This window comes from Yarrowia lipolytica, chromosome 1C (genome assembly GCF_001761485.1).
Source record: "Yarrowia lipolytica chromosome 1C, complete sequence".
In the NCBI taxonomy this organism is placed as follows: Eukaryota; Fungi; Ascomycota; class Dipodascomycetes; order Dipodascales; genus Yarrowia; species Yarrowia lipolytica.
Window position 1 is genome coordinate 3,184,480 of NC_090772.1, and position 17,584 is coordinate 3,202,063.

General features: G+C 49.0%; 7 protein-coding genes across 7 annotated transcripts; 4 read left to right on the top strand and 3 right to left on the bottom strand.

Annotated features, from left to right (window-relative positions):
• Positions 1–364: 364 nt before the first annotated feature.
• YALI1_C31848g (uncharacterized protein) lies at positions 365–3,396 on the top strand (the record flags this gene model as incomplete). Its single annotated transcript, XM_502163.4, has 2 exons — positions 365–367; positions 487–3,396. The coding sequence occupies 2 exons, from the start codon at positions 365–367 to the stop codon at positions 3,394–3,396; spliced, it is 2,913 nt and encodes a 970-aa protein (XP_502163.4).
• Positions 3,397–3,718: 322 nt separating this feature from the next.
• Positions 3,719–4,417, bottom strand: YALI1_C31888g (uncharacterized protein; the record flags this gene model as incomplete). Its single annotated transcript, XM_502164.3, has 1 exon — positions 3,719–4,417. One exon carries the CDS (start codon positions 4,415–4,417, stop codon positions 3,719–3,721), a length of 699 nt encoding a protein of 232 aa, XP_502164.1.
• A 1,136-nt stretch (positions 4,418–5,553) lies between these two features.
• On the top strand, positions 5,554–6,330 carry YALI1_C31900g (uncharacterized protein; the record flags this gene model as incomplete). Its single annotated transcript, XM_502165.3, has 1 exon — positions 5,554–6,330. One exon carries the CDS (start codon positions 5,554–5,556, stop codon positions 6,328–6,330), a length of 777 nt encoding a protein of 258 aa, XP_502165.1.
• A 234-nt stretch (positions 6,331–6,564) lies between these two features.
• Positions 6,565–7,392, bottom strand: YALI1_C31918g (uncharacterized protein; the record flags this gene model as incomplete). Its single annotated transcript, XM_502166.3, has 1 exon — positions 6,565–7,392. One exon carries the CDS (start codon positions 7,390–7,392, stop codon positions 6,565–6,567), a length of 828 nt encoding a protein of 275 aa, XP_502166.2.
• Positions 7,393–8,134: 742 nt separating this feature from the next.
• On the bottom strand, positions 8,135–12,993 carry YALI1_C31971g (uncharacterized protein; the record flags this gene model as incomplete). Its single annotated transcript, XM_502167.3, has 2 exons — positions 8,135–12,632; positions 12,911–12,993. The coding sequence occupies 2 exons, from the start codon at positions 12,991–12,993 to the stop codon at positions 8,135–8,137; spliced, it is 4,581 nt and encodes a 1,526-aa protein (XP_502167.3).
• Positions 12,994–14,421: 1,428 nt separating this feature from the next.
• YALI1_C31989g (uncharacterized protein) lies at positions 14,422–15,942 on the top strand (the record flags this gene model as incomplete). Its single annotated transcript, XM_502168.3, has 1 exon — positions 14,422–15,942. The coding sequence occupies one exon, from the start codon at positions 14,422–14,424 to the stop codon at positions 15,940–15,942; it is 1,521 nt and encodes a 506-aa protein (XP_502168.3).
• A 594-nt stretch (positions 15,943–16,536) lies between these two features.
• YALI1_C32010g (uncharacterized protein) lies at positions 16,537–17,325 on the top strand (the record flags this gene model as incomplete). The annotated part of the gene is made up of 1 exon (XM_502169.3): positions 16,537–17,325. The coding sequence occupies one exon, from the start codon at positions 16,537–16,539 to the stop codon at positions 17,323–17,325; it is 789 nt and encodes a 262-aa protein (XP_502169.3).
• Positions 17,326–17,584: the final 259 nt, after the last annotated feature.

A 17,584-nucleotide genomic window follows, 5' to 3' on the forward strand; every position in this document is an offset into this window, starting at 1 on the left:
CTGTGGTTTAAGTCGGGGGAACGAATGGGTCTATATAAATACAACTGGGGATGGGCCATGCGATTCCTGCTCACTGGCGCGGTCAAAATGAGTACAAAATCGTGCACTTTTGGCCATACTTGGTTCGACCCACAGGTCCGGTGTGGATGAAGCTACATTGTCACATTATGATTAATATTGGCATCAAACCGAAGCTCCTATTATACTTTGAGACTGCGTTTATGCGTGTATATTGTACTTGTATGTAAGTTATATGTAAGTTCAGCAAAGCTCAAACCATGTGCGTGGTAATTTTGGCTCGCTCATCTTGTCCATTTCTCCACCAAATTCACAAATCCCGTCGTTGCGATTTACATGACACGCCATGGTAAGTGACCAGCCTGAAACCAAGAGACACAGACGACGCGAGAGCTGTACATCATCATCTCAAGCGCGTCAGATCGACATTTTAGTCTCAACATCTACAACATCCAGCTACTAACCCAGGTTTTGTTTAAGCGAAAAGCCATTCATTTTGCACCACCTATCTACGTCGAGGAAGATGACGAAGTGTGGTGGATTGATGCCACGGGCGAGTACTTCAACAACTACGACGACTATTTGACCCGCATGGACTTCTACAAGCAGAAAAAGTTCATTTGCGAGGTCACGGGCCACTCGTGTCTCACGCTGTTTGAAGCTCTCAAAAGCGAGCTGCATGGCTCCAAGGAAATCATGGACGCCTTCCCCGAGAACCTAAAGGAACCTGTACTTCGACGCATTCAATTCTCCACAATCAGCAGACTAGATGGACTCGTTGATACTCTCTATGGCGAGTTCAAGAAGGACTTCTTCCCTGGAGAAATCGTAATTGCCATCATCGAAACCGCCACAGGAGCCACCGAAAGGGTCCCTGCCATCATTAGAGAAAAGGCCAAGTTCAACAGCATCACTCTCGACTCCGGAGACGTCCGACCTGCAACCACAAAGTACAGACTGGAGGCAGTCAGTGATCCAAACAAGGTGTACGTTTGCGACGAGACGCAGCTGACACGTGATCGCAAGAACTTCACTAAGGTGACCCTCAAGACCTTCATCAAGTACTCTGCAAAGAAGGAGAACTGGAACGGAGCGCCCTGGCTGGTGCGTCCAGAGTACGCAGAAAAGTATAGAATCGACCAGACAGTGCCCGTTCACCTGACGCAGTACCGAGGAAACCCGTCGCCTGAAGAACTGCGAAAACAGCGTACCCAAGACCGACTCAAGGCCAAACAGGCTCGAGACAATGAGAAAAACGACATTATTTTGCAGCGACAGAAACTGAAGATGGAGAACAAGGAGAAGAACGCTGCCGACGCGCTCATAAGGACATTAGGGGGACTCTCTGGACTCAAGGAAAGAGACATCCAAGTCCCTGTATCTCATCAGAACGGAGGTGGCAATGGAGGAGCAGGATTGGGAGCCAAAACCCTTGCTACTGCTCTGGCATCAGTGGTCACTGAACGACGAAGTCCTCCCCCTAAACAGGTGATTAGGGAAGATCTGGAACACCGTCTTGTGGGTGTGAATCCCAAGCCTGTGTTTCATTTCGACAAGTTATATCCATCTGATCTGACTGAGGTGTCTCTAGAAGTGTGGACGTTTATCAATGTGTACAAGGAGGTTCTTGTTTTGGACTCTTTCACCTACGACGATTTTATTGATGCACTTCGATACGAGGGTGAGAGTGATCTGTTGAACGAGATTCATTGTGCTCTCCTGAGTCAAGTTGTGGGAACCAACAGTGATTCTCTTCTGGTTGAGTACCCTGACGACATCAGTGACGATGAGGAGGAAGAAGACTATGATGAGGAGGAAGAAGAGGAGGAGGAAGAAGTCAAGAAGGAGGAACAGGAGGAAGAGGAAGTCAAGGAGGAAGAGCCGAGGGGTCGAACGCGACGTTCGTCCAGGCAAATCAAAAAGGAGGAGACTGAGGAGGCAGAAGAGGAAGAGGAGCAGGAAGAGGAAGAGGAAGAGGAAGAGGAGCAGGAGCAAAAGAATTCCAAGTCCGTGTCTCCTGGAGCTGAAAACAAGGGTGCTAACTATGCTGTTTTCAAGGGAGTTGACTGGAAGACCCGCCTGCAACGTCGAAACTTCAAGGATGGAGGTTGGCAAGTCATTCTCATTGGTCTTCTTTACAATCTCACCTACTACGAGCCCTGGGAAGACTTTATTAACGGTTGTCTTGATGTTTGGGCTGCTGCCAAAGCCCCTGTATCTCTTGCCTCTGCACGTGACCGGTACTTTGACCTTGATTTTACCCAGAAGGTCAAAATCATCCAGATTCTGTGCAACCTCATCCACCCCACTGATGCAATTCGAGCGTACATCGAAGAGTGCATGGGTCGAGTGACTGAGCTTCGACGAGATAAGGTGGACAAGCAGCGAGAGTACAAGATTGTTTCTGACGACATTCGGGTTCTCGAAAACGAAGTGAAGCGTATTGAGCTTGAGATGGAGGAGAAGAAGATCCCCGAGGACAAGGATGGCTTTGAGAAGAAAGCAGAGGGGAACGGAGACAACGAGGAATCCGAGCCCCCATCCAAAAAGTCAAAGACCGACAATGACGAGCTGCTCAGTACTCTTAGGACTAAGATCCAGGACAGACAGGAAACTCTCAAGGAGATAATTGCGGTCATCAACGCCAAAGACGAGGAGATTCGATTTGCAGATGTGAACCGGCTTCGTCTTCTGGGCAAGGATCGGTTCCACAATCGGTACTGGTGGTTCGAAGGTAATGGTATTGAGGATGCCGGCGGTTCAGAAGAAGAAGAAGGTACCGGATTCACCATGGGCCGTCTCTGGGTCCAAGGTCCGTTTGAAGAGGAAATCAAGTTTTGCCTTACTGGTGACATTCCCCAGTCCAAGCGTGAAGTGGAGGGAGAAGGGTACTTGGAGGACTACACCAAGTGGGGCTACTTGGAGCACCCTAAGGAGTTGGGTGAGTTGATCAAGTGGCTCAACCAGTGGGGTTCTCGAGAACACAAGCTTAAGAAGGAGCTGCTGTCTGTCTTGAAGAAGATCAAGGCTTCAATGGTGTCTCGATTAGAGGATCTCGGCAGGGAAAACGAACTGAGAAAGGAGGATAGAAAGGAAATCAAGGACGACGAGAAGGAGGTGAAGGATGAGAACACAGACGAGGACCACCAGAATGGTGCTTCTAGTGGTGACGGCAAAGACAATGGAGAGACCAAGGAGGATAAGAAGGAGAACGAGAAGAATCAGAAGGAGAACGATGTTGACGGGGACGATGATGATGAATTCGACCGAGTATGCTCTTGGTCAAACGGCTATGCCGTGTCCAAACTGGGCCATTCCCACTACGAGGGCCCGGCCAAGAAACCTGCTCGAAAGGATACTAAAAAGAAGAAGCGATAGTTGGCGAGACGAGATCTGAACTGATGACGGAATCTGAGACTGATGACGGAATCTGAGACTGATGACGATATCTCAGACGCCTCCTGACCTACGTACATGTACCATATAATTTATACATCGATAAATATTCGAATAGACGAAACTTGTAGAGTGTGTGCATATGAGTTTATACAGTAGCTACAGTATGTAGTAAGAAACTACCGCCCCCATATCCAAACACACTATAAAACGTAGACATGACAGTGTATAGCCGCTTTTGAATGGTACAATTCCAGTTCATTTGATAGCACAATGTCTGAGTAATTAATATATAAAACCTTCGTTATTCGTTCTCATCCAACTTGAGACCAAACGTGAAATCATCTTCCATGGGCTCCATGATATCGGAGTCCTCCTCCTTTTTCTCGCCTCCTTCCTCGTCCTCGGCACATCCACACTTGTAATGTTCTCCGACATTGTTGCAGTCGAAAATCTCCTTTCCAAGCCGCTCGTTGACCTGGTTGTGGACGTAACAAGCCCACTGTGATGCAGTGTTTCTAGACGAGACTTGTGGGGGGAACTTTGCCAGCAGCTTCTGAAAGTGCTCAGCACACTCACCACAGGGGTAGACCTGAGAGAAGAGATATATGTAGTTTTTCAGCGTGGTTTGCTCCTGTTTTGTGGGTGTCTCGGGGTACTGGGCCATGATGGTGTGGAACAGTTTCCACGATGCTCTTCCTAGTTCAGCCTTGAGAGTCTCGTTACCCATCTTGGCCATAATGGAGGGTCCGCCAATGTCGGGAACCTGCTGGGCGGCCTCATTCTTGGCCTTGATGTTCTCCGATGACGTGTCATCCTTCACAATGTTGACCTTTTCCGGCGCCGCAGCTTTTTTCGAGCCAGGTTGGACCCGTGTGATTCGATCTTCCACCATGGACACAGCCGCTCGTCCAGGCACATGGTCCGATCGCAGGGATACCAGGGTGATTATGACAAGCGTCAGTATGAGTGCTATGAAAGTAGCCGACGATCTTCGAATCATTGTGTCGAGATTGATGGAGTTGTGTAGATGGAATGTTCACTCTGATGGCGCGTGTTTTCTGCAGTTTCCGAAAATAGACTCTCTGCGATAACGTATGATTTATGGCAGGTGTAAAAGGAAGCAATGTGGAGTGATACGAAGCAATGAGTAGGTTAGATGAACTACTACATAGGTTATCCGTAGAGAAACTATATATATGATGATATAATAACGTGTTGTTTCGGTGCCCATGTTTCCAATCACCTCTGTGGTGCTTTTCACTATGTGCATTTTACTTGTACTGTCAGCCGGGGTTCGAAAATGGAATGTCCATGGTGGGCGACAACAAACCACTTGTACTTGTACAATGTACCTTATACAAGTATGATGTAGCCCAGGAATGGGTATTGTCTGCTATTGATGTGTACTAGCTAATATAGGTCAAAAATTACATGACCACTCAATAAGACACTGCTACAGTTTATAATAAAAATTCTACTACAGTACATACATACTCATACAATCTACTGACCCACCTCTAAATCAACCTCCTATGGTGATTCTTGCCTTCATTCTTCAACGTGCGTGCATGACTACAGCTACGTACATACTGCAGTTTGCGACGGACACTGTCAGAGCTCTCTCTGGGGGCGGCAAAAACTCGAAAGTTAGGCGACCACGTGTATGGTGATGCAGTCATAAAAATGCCCAAATGGCTACAATCAGAAGCTGTTTGGGAATTGAAAATGCTGACCTTTACTGTTATTTAGTACCGTCGCAATATGTTTTTCACAGTGTAGCTACTCTACAGGTATCGTACAGTACATACAGTACTTGTAGTTGTAGGTGCTCACTATAGTGCTTTTCCAAGATGACAGTCATGGCATGTCTCACGCAGAGTCATACGTTGTTGTGTTACATGCAACGGGGTATTACGTAAGTGCATTCACCGTAAGTCTCTATTGATAGTTATAAGTTGTTCTATACGAGTTAGATTACTTGTAGTGACTTCCAATACTGTCCTTAGGCGGATGTCGTGGTCTCCTGATCTCTCAGGTTATGACTAATTCCTGCATGAACGCATCAACGTGCCTTAATATTCGATAAGTAAAGCCTAAGACCGCGAACCCTGCAACGCTCACCATACTCCGTACAACATGCCGTCCATTTCAGAAAAAGGGTGGACTGTGACTGCCGAGAAGCGGCCGATTCTCAATGCTGCAGAAATCGACGCGGCCGAAGCCCGTCTTGGAATCCCAGTGCCCGAAATGATCTTCGGCAACAACATCATTAAAATCGAACATGAAGCGTCAGGTTGGAGCATCAATTTCGACGCTATCAACGCCCTGGATCTCGTGGACAAGACAGGTGAGCCCACCGGACTGGTGGTGGCCCACTCCAAACATTGGCTGGCAACGCGAGAAGAGACGGCGGAGGAAGAGATTCAGATTATCAACAAACCATTCGACTGGACTTACTCGCCAAAGTACCTGGGAGACGTGCAACAGGGCAAGTGTGAGGCTGAATGGAAGCCATGCCCGGAGCCATTACCGCTGGACAAGCTGACTCTACCGGATCCCATCCTCTTCTTTGACGATATGGTGCTTTATGAAGACGAGCTGGCAGACAACGGAAGTGCGGTTCTGTCAGTCAAGATCAGAGTCATGCCCAAACGACTGCTGCTGCTCAGTCGCTTCTTTCTGAGAGTAGACGGCGTCAAGTTCCGAATCAGAGACACACGAGTGTACATTGAGTTCGAGGAGGGCCTGGTGGTCAGAGAGTACCAGACTCAGGAGGAGGACTACGACAAGGTCAAGAAGCGGGTGCGAGGAGCAATCAACGGCGACTACGGTCAGTTCCTCAGAGATATCAACTGGGTCAGCAAAAACATGCCCACTAATGAGATTGAGAGACAAAAGATGATTGTGAGTTGACCAAACGAAGAGCATGGGAATGCTGACCAACGAAAGAGCAAGTATATATGTGAATAGTTACGACGTAATGATAATGAATTGGGTGAGACGAAGCTTGTGTTACAGCTTGGTACAGTATATATAATGGCTAACTGTTGCTTGTCACCAAGACAGAAGGCTATACTATATTATTGTAGCAAAGTCACGTACAGTATCACGTATTATCTTGGCAAGTGTCATTGATATCTATATAGATTAGATCTGAGAATAAACGTAAGGACCAGGCTTCTGCTCAACCTGAACATCGACCTTGGCCTCGAGCTCCTTTCCATCAACAGAGATACCGGCGGTCATTCGATCTCCAGGGTTAACAGGACCCACTCCCTTGGGGGTTCCAGTGAGAATAATATCACCGGGCTGAAGAGTCATGATGCTGCTCATGGTGGACAGAATCTGGGGCAGCTTGAAGATCATCAGGTTGGTGTTATCGGACTGTTTAGTTTGTCCGTTGATTTCAAGGTGAAGATGCACGTTGTGAGGATCGGGGATCTGGCTCTTGGGAATGAAGTTGGAGATGGGCAGGAAGGTATCGAACCCCTTGCCAATTGACCAGGGCAGACCCTTCTTCTTCGCCTCGTCCTGCACGTTTCGAGCAGTCATGTCAACAGCCAGAGCGTAGCCATCAATGGCGTCAATGGCGTCCTGCTCAGTGAAAGTCTTGGGGTTGAGGTTCTTGAGCTCCTTGCCGAGAATTGCAGCCAGCTCTACCTCGTAGTGCACAACAGTTCCCGAGGGCACGAGCATGGGACCCTCGTTGGGGAGCAGGATGGAAGACGAGGGCTTGAGGAAGAAGAAGGGCTTGGAGGGAGCCGTGTTATTGAGCTCCTTGATGTGCTCGACGTAGTTTCGGCCAATGCACAGGATTTTTCGGGCCTGCTGGGCAAATCGGGTAGCCATGCTGTTAGTGTGGTTGGTGATGAACAAGTCGGAATGACTGATCCGTCCGACCTGAAATGTTAAGTTTGGGAGTCTGGGGTGCAGAGCGGCTGATGACAGTGAACAAACCGCCGGAGTTCCGAACATCGCTTCTTGTTTGCTGGCGAGTCACGTGATTCCAAATCCACAATTGACAGGGCCTTGTATTTTTTTGTTAGATTGTGTCTTGAAGAGATGAGAATGTGGTTAGTTGCGTACATGCCACACACGATACAACTTCTCCGAGTTGGTCCATAAAGGTTTCAGTTTTCACTAATTACTGTACATCCTGTGTACTTAGTAATGAGAAATCTTTAGTATGGACATAACAGCGTTGAGTTCGGAGGTGCCATTATGATCTAGATTACTATGTAAGTGACAATAAAATCAATACAGTCTTCAGACGAATCATGAGATTACAATGATAGGCAAAAGTGTATCACTTGTAAGACAAATAATACCTGCTACACATGTTGGTTTGCTCCAGGGTGGTGCAGTACGCGATAATGAACCATATACTGTACTAAAAGCTGCTGTAATTGAGCTGCGAGAATAGAAAGAAATGCTCAAAAAATATGAAAAACAATAACAAAAAAAAACAAAAACAAAACAACAAACAGTACCGCCGCGACTAGGTACACGATATCAAAAAATTATCATCACTTGCCACATACAATACAAGTGCAAGTAGTACCAGTATGTACTCGTAATTACTGGAGGGCCACATTCACAACAAAACTCAAATACTGTATCACTGGTACATCTACGCAACAAAATTATCAATCAATATATCCAATTTCCATTATTATACAACCATTCATGCCAAGTTTAGACACGTCAGTCCGTTCTACTAAGGCCGGGGAGTCACCTGGGGAATCCGAGGGTTGTTGGCATCCTGCTGTCCGCCCTGACCTTGTCCACCTCGACCACGTCCTCCACGTCCACGTCCTCCACGTCCTCGACCCCGTCCTCCTCGTCCTCGGCCTCCTTCATTGGCAAGTCCGGTGGCAGGCTGCTGAGAGTTATCAGAAACCTGCAGGGCAGCCATCAACTGTGCAGAGAGGTCTTCATTGCCCTGAGGAGTTCCCTGAGGAGCGCCCTGCTGGTGCTGCTGGTTCTGAGGGCCAGGTCCCTGAGGATAACCCTGACCAGGGTAGAAAGGCTGGGGAGGGTAATATCCGGGAGGGAAGTGTCCTTGAGGGAGGTAGCCCTGGGGGGGAAATCCCTGGGTAGGGAATCCGGGAGGGGGAGGGGGTACAAATCCACCCTGGGGGCCTCCGTAGTGCATAGGAGGGCCCTGCTGCTGGTGCTGAGAAGGTCCCTGGGGCTGAGGGTTGGAGTACTGGTTCAGCACGTTGCCCAGGACCTGCTTCTTGGCGTCAGCAGAAGTCTTGGACTTGAGAGAGTCCAAAAGAGCCTCGCTCTGTTTCTTCAGCTCCTCCTCGGTCTTGGGAGCGGGAGCAGGAGGGACAGTAGCAGACTCTGATACAGCAGCGGTAGCAGCAGCCACAGCAGTGGGGACCTCACCTAAAGTAGAGGTCTCAGCAACAGGAGCAGCGTCTCTGGGTCGCTGAAGAATCTTGACACCAGGAGAGGGCTGCTTGGGCTTGGGCACTGCAGAAGCGGCAGGAGAACCCTGTCGGCCGTTGTTTCGGCCCCGGGCGTTGTTGGTCTTGCCGTTGGTCTGCTGGCCATTAGCCTTGCCACCTCGGTTGCCGCCCTTGGGTCGGTACATCATCTGCCGGTTGGTCAGGTTGATGACGGTGTTGGCAGCGACGTTGAGACCTCGGTTGGTGGAAGCTCGGCCCTGGAAGTTGTTGCCACCGACAAACTCGTCATCAAACAGCACATCCAGCCGAACATCCACGCCAACGGCCTTGATACCGATCACGGTACCCTGAGAAAAGATGGCAGCCTTTCCAGAGTCCTGGACATACACAACCCGGTCCCCCAGATCGAATCGCTGGCCACGAAGCTGGTGGAAGGCCTCATCAGGTCGAAGAACAGCCTGACGAGGAGTACCCTTCACAACGGAGGGGATAAACCGCACAGCATCAGGGTCAGCAGCGTTCTTGACGAGATAGTTCTCAAGAACAGAGATGGACTTGACCGATAGAGACTGAGTGTCAATATCCACAGAAGTCAGTCGGGAGGCGTTCTCCTTGAGCCATCGCCGAGCAGATTCAAGCATCTTGTTGACCTCAGCAGGTTCGCCTTTGACCAGAGCAGAAATGTCAGGCACGCCCTTGTCTCGGTTGGAACCAATACCCTCGACCAGCTTGGGGAAGGTGTTGTAGTAGCTCTTGACCAGAGCAATGGCATCCTGGGTGTACTCCCAGCCCTGCTGAGTTCGCCGGGTGTAGCCAAGCACCTTTTCTCGCTTGCCCTCATTTCGCAGGTTGAGACCTACGTCAATCTTAGAGTCTCCCTTCTGAATCAGACACTTGGAGCAGATTCGACCGAGGAGAGACGACTGGATACCGGCCATCTTGGCGGCCTGATACGAGGGGTAGTACTTGGTGGTAGCGTACTCTGTTCGAGCAATCTTTTTACCCACATCCGCAAGCACAACAGCGGGAGAGTTGGGTGCAGACTTCTTGACCTGGAGATCCATCTTGGTGTTGCCAATGTGGTTGACAACCTGGGCCTCAGCACCATAGCAGAAGTCGGACATGAGAATGACACGCGACTCGAGAGGGAACTCGGCAGCGATAGGCTGAGCAGCTCGCTCCTTGTACCGCTCATCCTCGTTGACCACCTTCTCAACAATAGTCTGAACAGGGAAAGAACCAGTGGCTCCAGTAAAGTCCTTGACAAGAGATCCATCGTCTCCCTTCTTCATACCAGCCAGGAAACGGACATGAAGAACGACAAAGATGTTACCGCTCTTGATACCCTGCTTCTTGATGTAGTCGTTCTTGATCTTTCGGGATCCGGTGGCCCACTCCTTGGCCATGGTGTCGGAATGGGGAGATTTGTTGACCTTGCCGTTCTCAAAGGTGTAAGAGAACAGCTCGTCTGAAACAGCAATCACCTTGGCCTCTCGCAGGTAAGGATAGTTGACGTAGATGGACTGGTCCATCAACTCTCGAGCAATGGATTCGGGAGATCGGTTCTTGTAGGAGTTGATGATGTTGAGCACCAGAGTGTTGTTTCGCGAATCCTGCTGGAAGATTCGAACACCAGCAGCCTCAATGTCGTAGGTGTAAGGAAGGGTCTTGAGAGAGGGGAATCCGGACAACATGTCCTTGCCCCACTTGGAGCCATCCTTCTTGCCGATGACCACGTCCAAACCGTCCATGGAAGGCAAGTCAAATTTCTCAACCACACAATGACAGTGCTCCAAGTTCTGGAAGACACCGGGCATAGAAGACGGGTAGACATAATCCTGCTGGGGCGAGTATTTGAATAACAAGTTGTTGCCAAATGCGTTTCGCTTGTTCTCTCCAGCAGTAAGACCAGTCTCCTTCGTAGCCATAGCTGTCAGAAGACGCGACTCGTCCACAAATGGGATCTTGACCACTGCCTCCCAATCGGCCTTCTTTCCGTTCTTGTCCAGCTCAAAGTCGTTAGGGTAGAAGTCATAGATGGGCGAGTTGGAGTCGGCCATCAGGGGCCAGTAAGCTTGAGGAAGGAGCTTCTTGGATCTCTCAGGCAGCACACCCATGAGCTGCTGGAAGGGCTTGAAGGGCTGGCCAGCCTTGAACTTGAGATTGGCCTGCAGACCCTTACGCACATCAGAAACTCGAGGAGCATAGTGGTAGCCATAGTACCAAGACCACGAGGGTACGCCGTCGTAGTAGTAGTGCAGAATCCACTGCAGACCCTCGACGTAGTTTTCGGTCAGAGCCTTGAGCTCGGCTTTGCCCTCGTCGGTGGTAGTCGACCAACCAAACTTCTTTTTATAGTAGTCGTCCTTCCACTCCTCAAACTTCTGATTGTAAATCTCCTCTCGCTGGGCCAGCGCCTCGGCGGTCTTGACAGGAGCAGCCTCGTACCGCTTGAGGGTCTGGGAGTAGCCAATGAAGCGCTGGGTGGCTTCTTCAGGACTCTCCTCGTCTCGGAGGCCATCGTAATCGACGATTAGCATACAAGATGTGGAAGAGTTCTTGAGAAATCGGCAATCGAGGTCCAGAGAGATCTCTTTGACGAGAGATTCACACTCTTCGGAGAGAGTATCAAATACGATCTCGGGCAAATTATCAGGATCGTAGTCCGACTTGGACTTGTTTTTAAGATGGGCATCAACAAAGGGGCGCAGTTTCTGCACAACCAGCTCCTTCTGTTGGGGTGAGAGATAGAGCTTCTCGCCACGCTTGGACTTGTATTTTTGAGTCAACTCCGGAAGATCCTTGTTGATCCAGGCCAGATCAATGGCCTGCTCCTCGAAAATACCAATTTCAAACTTTTCCATCTCAGCCAGGAAGAGATCCAGGCGCTGCAAGTTGATGTTTCCTCGGTCATTGATGTAGCCGTCGGAAATCTTCATTACCTTTTTGTACAACTCTACAAAAAGAGCATGGGAGTCCTCATTGATGTGAATCTGAGGCAAGTTGGGCAAGAAATCGTTTCCGACGAAGAAGAAGAGCAGGATGTAGTCATCCAGAATTCTCTCAAAGTCATAGGGAAACGAAATCTCGTCAGCAAGGTCCTGGAATTCCAGCTCAAGGTACTCTCGCAACAGAGAAATGTGCAGAAGATAAAAGTTCTGCTCCTCCAGAGCCTTGGGACCGGCTCGTCGGGGACCGAAGACAACCTCTTCTCGCAGAAGAGAGAAGTGGGGGTCGTGGGAACCCAGACCCAGCATGATGAGATCGGCATCCAGACCGTACACACAATGACGGGTGTTGGGGTCGTAGTCAGGCTGGGCCTTGTTGATTCGGATGCACTCGTTGATCTTGTGCTCTCCTTCTCCTGGAACCTCGTGACCAGAAAGAACAATGTCAATGTTCTGCCAGTCAGCGTCCTCACTGACCTTTTTGTGCACAAAGTAGTTGAGTTGGGTGGTCAGTTTCTCCATGAACTCGGTTCCGGGAGTAATAGCGTTGGAGTCGAATTGGTCCTCCTTCAGGATGGTGCCCTCCTCCAGAGCCTTGGCCTTGGCCTTTTCGGCGTCGAGGGCAGTTCGGAATCGTCGCGATCGCTGCTGGTTCATCTTGGCTCTCGGTGCGACTCCGTCAATGGCCATAAAGAAGAGTTTCTTGGGCCGAATTTTGGAAAATAGATGCTCAATGTACTCGAAGATGGCGCGGAACATTTGTTCTTCCGTCAGCTGGAACGTCACATCTGCGTCCTTGTGTGTGCACACGTGCAGAATCGAGTTCATATCGAGGTACAGATTGTCATATCTGGGTTAGCACGGAAATGTTGTGATGTGGCTGTGGTGGTAACAGTTTTGTGTGTTATTGTGGGTTTGATCTGGCCTGAATCATGTATCGAAACAACATAGAACATTCGACAAGGGCTTTCAAACGATCCTCCAGTCACAAGGCTCTTGTTATACGTTCCTTCAGGTCGTCTAGTGTCGTGGTTTTGGTCATCAGTATGCTGACCGATCAGACACCCCACAATCACCAAACGGTCGTGTTGCCATCTCCAAAAACACCCTCACTGCTCTCATACTCACTCAGGAATCTGTGTATCAATCACTTGTTGGGAAATCAGCGGCCATCGCTCACTGATGTAGCGGAAAAATTTAGGAATACCCATTGATGGTGTATCTGCTGTTGAAAATCAAATCTTGTGATGTGGTGGGATGTAGGGACAAGACACTTAACTTTAAGGGAAACCAAACGACGATAGAATGCGCATAGTGGCGACTATTGGTGGCGGTAGACAGAGAGAAAGGAAGCCTTTGGAAGCGCAGGTATGACTTATTCCGATAGCCGGATGAGATGAAGTGCATCAGATGAACGACTCCCGGCTTATTGGAACCATATGGAACGCCGTGGATGGCTCGATACTACCTTACCCGGCAGTGATGGATGCCTGTCACGTGTCCTACAGCACAACTGCAACATACTGTATCTATATGGTTTGTAGGCTGCTTCAGAAACGTGCCCTACCCATACGGAGGATATGAATCTTTACAGGGACTTGCCTAACCTGGAACTGAGTTATTTCGGGCGAAAAATAGCCGTACACAAGGTTGCATGAAAGGGTTCATCTCGTATGTATGTATTGTAGATACATTGTACGATGCAGTTATTGTTAGTCAGAACGTTACGAGGATTAGCTGTGGAGTTTAGCTGTGGAATTTGACAAAATGTAATGTAGACACTGCATTAACTAACTTGACTGAGAAGTCAGAGTACGTACAGTACTGTAAGTAGAAATGGCTAGGAGAAGGTGACACGCCCTGTACCACCCACAGAACGAAAGCACACATCTATTTCAGACGACATTTGCCACTATTTTGTCTTTTTTCGATCGCGTTGCCCCTTTTTTGAATTTCGATGAGGTTTCCTGGAAGATGCAGGTCTGACAGTGGAGGGAAAGAGTTTCCGTACTGTGCCGAATGTTCACTGTAGTACCTACTGTATTTCCACAAAGTATGGGACTGAGATGGTTCATAGAAAAAAGTAGAGTATCAGTGTATTTAGTTAGTTTCAGCAAACAAAATTATGGAAAAATCACGCTTATAGGGCTATTATTACGAGAGTTGGATAGATGTCATGCTTTCCGCCGTATTATCACGCGAAAGTTTATCGATCTTGGTTCGACTCACATACGGACAATCATACAGAAAATGCAGCAACCAGAGAGAACTCACGGCAATTGGGAGTGAAGCTGGTGACAGAATAGCTCCCCATTTTCCATCAAAACAGTGAATCACAATGGAATGTTCTAGAGCAACCTAAACGCCGGGTATTTCACACGTCGATTACCGCCAGAATAACGAAGAAGGATACGGGAAAAAAAATACTGTAGGATGAACACTGTACTGTAGTCTTTCCTGGTGCTCCCTCCCAACCAAGCTTCAAATTTGAAATTTCAGAGAGATTGACAAGACTGACCCTGAGTTCGACTCCACGACTTCATGAATTTCAAGATAAGGCGTTTAATCGAAATATGTAATTGATGATAGAAAGGAGGCAGTATTGATTTTTTTTAAAGCAGTACTCATCTAAGTAATCTATGGCCTCCGTTACCTGCTGCTCTGTTGTAGTGTTTACACCATCCATCCGCTTACATCCTCAGCCTTGTTGGCTTAATAAGCAAAATTATCAACAGCATGCAGCAAAACAAACCAAACTTTTAGAGACGCCATCACCACACAGATACATCATGTTCGGCAGCACTGGATTCGGACAGAAGCCCGGAGGCTTTGGCGCCGCCAATACCGGCACGACCGGTAACACTGGTGGCGGGTTTTCGTTCGGCCAGAATAACAATTCCAACTCCACTAACACCAACACTGGCGGAGGATTCGGGTTTGGCCAGAACAACACCAATCAGACCAGCAACACGGGCGGTAACACTGGAGGAGGCTTTTCGTTTGGCCAAAACAACAATGCTGGAGCCTCTAACACCGGAAACACCGGAGGAGGACTTTTTGGAGCCAAGCCTGCTGCCACCACTGGAGGAGGGCTGTTTGGTCAGAACACAAACACTGCCGGTACTACTGGTACTACAGGCACATCTGGAGGTTTCTCTTTCGGCCAGAACAACAACAACACCACTTCGAACACAAGCACAACCGGAGGCGGTCTCTTTGGAGCTAAGCCTGCTGCCCCCTCAGGTGGGGGGCTGTTTGGACAGAACACATCCAATACTGCCAACACCGGAACCACAGGCACCACCGGTGGACTTTTCGGCCAGAACAACAACGCCGCTTCTACTAACACGGGCGGCGGACTGTTTGGTGCAAAACCCGCCACCACTACTACTTCAGGAGGTGGTCTTTTCGGTGCTAAGCCTGCTACTACCGGTACCGGCTTTGGAGGAGGATTTGGACAGAACACAAACACAAACACAAATACTGGAGGACTTGGATTTGGTCAGCAACAGCAACAGCAGCAGCAACAACAGCAACAACAGCAGCAATTGACCGTCACTCCTCTGACCAGACCGTCGGATCTACCGGAACATATGCAGAAGGAGTTTGAACAGATCGACGAATACATTCAGCAGCAGGCCCGAATATGCGATGAGCTGTCCACGAACAAGCTGCAGCATCAGGAGATGATCGAGTCGATCCCCCGAGATGCTGAGCTCATCTCCAGAAAGTACATCACTGCTTACGAGGCTCTGGTGCACGACTCCGAAAACATGAACGAGATCAAGACTCGATCAGACATTGCCGCACAAGAGGCGCAGACGTGTTTCAACCTGCTCAGCTACCTGACCAGTCAGACTCCTGGCCGTCTCAACTCCAACCGACCCGCTGGAGCTCCCAGAGAGAACGGCGATCCTCTGCTCAACTACTTTAAGACAAAGTGTGAGGAGTACGAGAAGCGAATTGAGGAGCTGGCAAAGGTGACGGCCGAGGTGGAGGCTGGTGTTGTGGGACTGGAACAAAGCGGACCTCAGAACCCTTCTGTGGTCATTGACAACTTTACCATTTCGCTGGAGGAGCTATACAAGCTGTTCATGGGTCTTGGAAACCGGGTGGCCGAGTTGCATCATGTTGTCGAGCGGCTTGAGCAGCGGAAGTAACTTTGGAGGTGTAGCTACATGATATGTATATTGAAGGAATACTTGTAATTGTAGTTGATTTGGTGTAACGAGTATTTACTACAAGTATAAACGTTGTAGACAATAATAAGGCTACAAGCAGATGAAGACAAGCAAAGTATCACCCCTTAAGGCGAGAGGCTTTTGGTATGGTCAAGCGACTTTATGGAAGTATTGATTCGAGAACACCCCTGTACATACTGTAAAGCTGTAGCTGCCGCATGTAACATATTGCTCAACTGTTCTAACTAACGTTAAGTAAAGTGACAAACTCAAAGTAAGCAAGAATAGCATTATATTTCTTTATATCTGAGAACTCCGGTAACTTGTTAGATAAGTAATAACAACCAGATCACTTTCATAAATTTTTTGGCGTACGTTTCATATTTCTACCGTATCTGGGACACTATTTGCGCCCTCAGTCAACTTTTCCCTAACTAACTCCCAACTAATTCTCTTTCTGCAGCTTAGTCACGTCACTATAATAAAGTTTCGAGTGCATGGGTTTACGTACGTACAGTACGTTGACCATGATGAACATACAGCGATCACAACTACAACGACATACACACAGCCATGAGTCTAGTGCAATCTGCTGAACGAGCAGAGTATCTGAATCTCAACACGGAGCAGCTGAAGCAATTGCATGAGCAGTCCACGCGGTTTCTGGCCGGCCGACACTACAACCTGTCTGATGACGACCGATATGCCCTCTTTGAACAGCACTTTTATCTCGCTCTGCTGGTCGGTGACTCCAGAGAGGCCGAAATAACATACCAGAAGCTGGCCGACCGGTTCGGCGAAGACACGGGCCGAATCGGCAAGCTCAAGTCGATGCTGATTGACAGACAATTGGGCCCCAAGGATGCTCTGATGTACCTCCAGGGACGTCCCGAAAGCGATCTGCCGTGCTGGAAGGCCCGAATCGCTCTTCTCAGAGACACAGGAGTGGCTGATCTGTACATTTCCGAGCTGGTCAAGTACCTGGAGGTGGTGCCTACCGATCCAGAGGCGTGGTCTGAGCTCGCCGAGGCCTATGCTGCCTGTGAGAAGTGGGGAGACGCCATTTCGGCCGTGGAGGAGGTGCTTCTGTGTGCTCCTCTCGCATACAATATGTTTGCGCGCCTGGGAGAGCTGTATCTTGCAGCAGGGGATGCTGGAGAGGCAATTTCGCACTTTTGCCGAGCGGTGGAACTGTGTCCTGTCTACATTCGGGCATGGTGTGGTATTCTTGTGGCCATCAGCAAGCACAAGAAGGGCAACGACAAGCTCAAGGCTGTAGCCACTAAGCAGCTGGAGAAGCTGATTAAGGAGAAGAAGGGCAGCGAGGGAGATATTGCTGCCGCCAAGCTCATTTTGGCGTAAACGATTAGATTAATGAATTTATTGGATTGACGTGAGGGCGGCTGTTCCTGGGTGAAGGACTTCCTGCTGGCAGCTGCGGTATTGCCTAGCCACAGTATTATATCCACAGCAAAGTACAGTCCAGTAGATGATGTATTCACAGGTATCACACACGAGTGGATCTTCACACAAGTGCACCTGGCCTACAGACAGCATAAAGATGTTCCCCCAACATATATAAATGCACATATACAAATACAATGAGGATCAGCATGTCAAA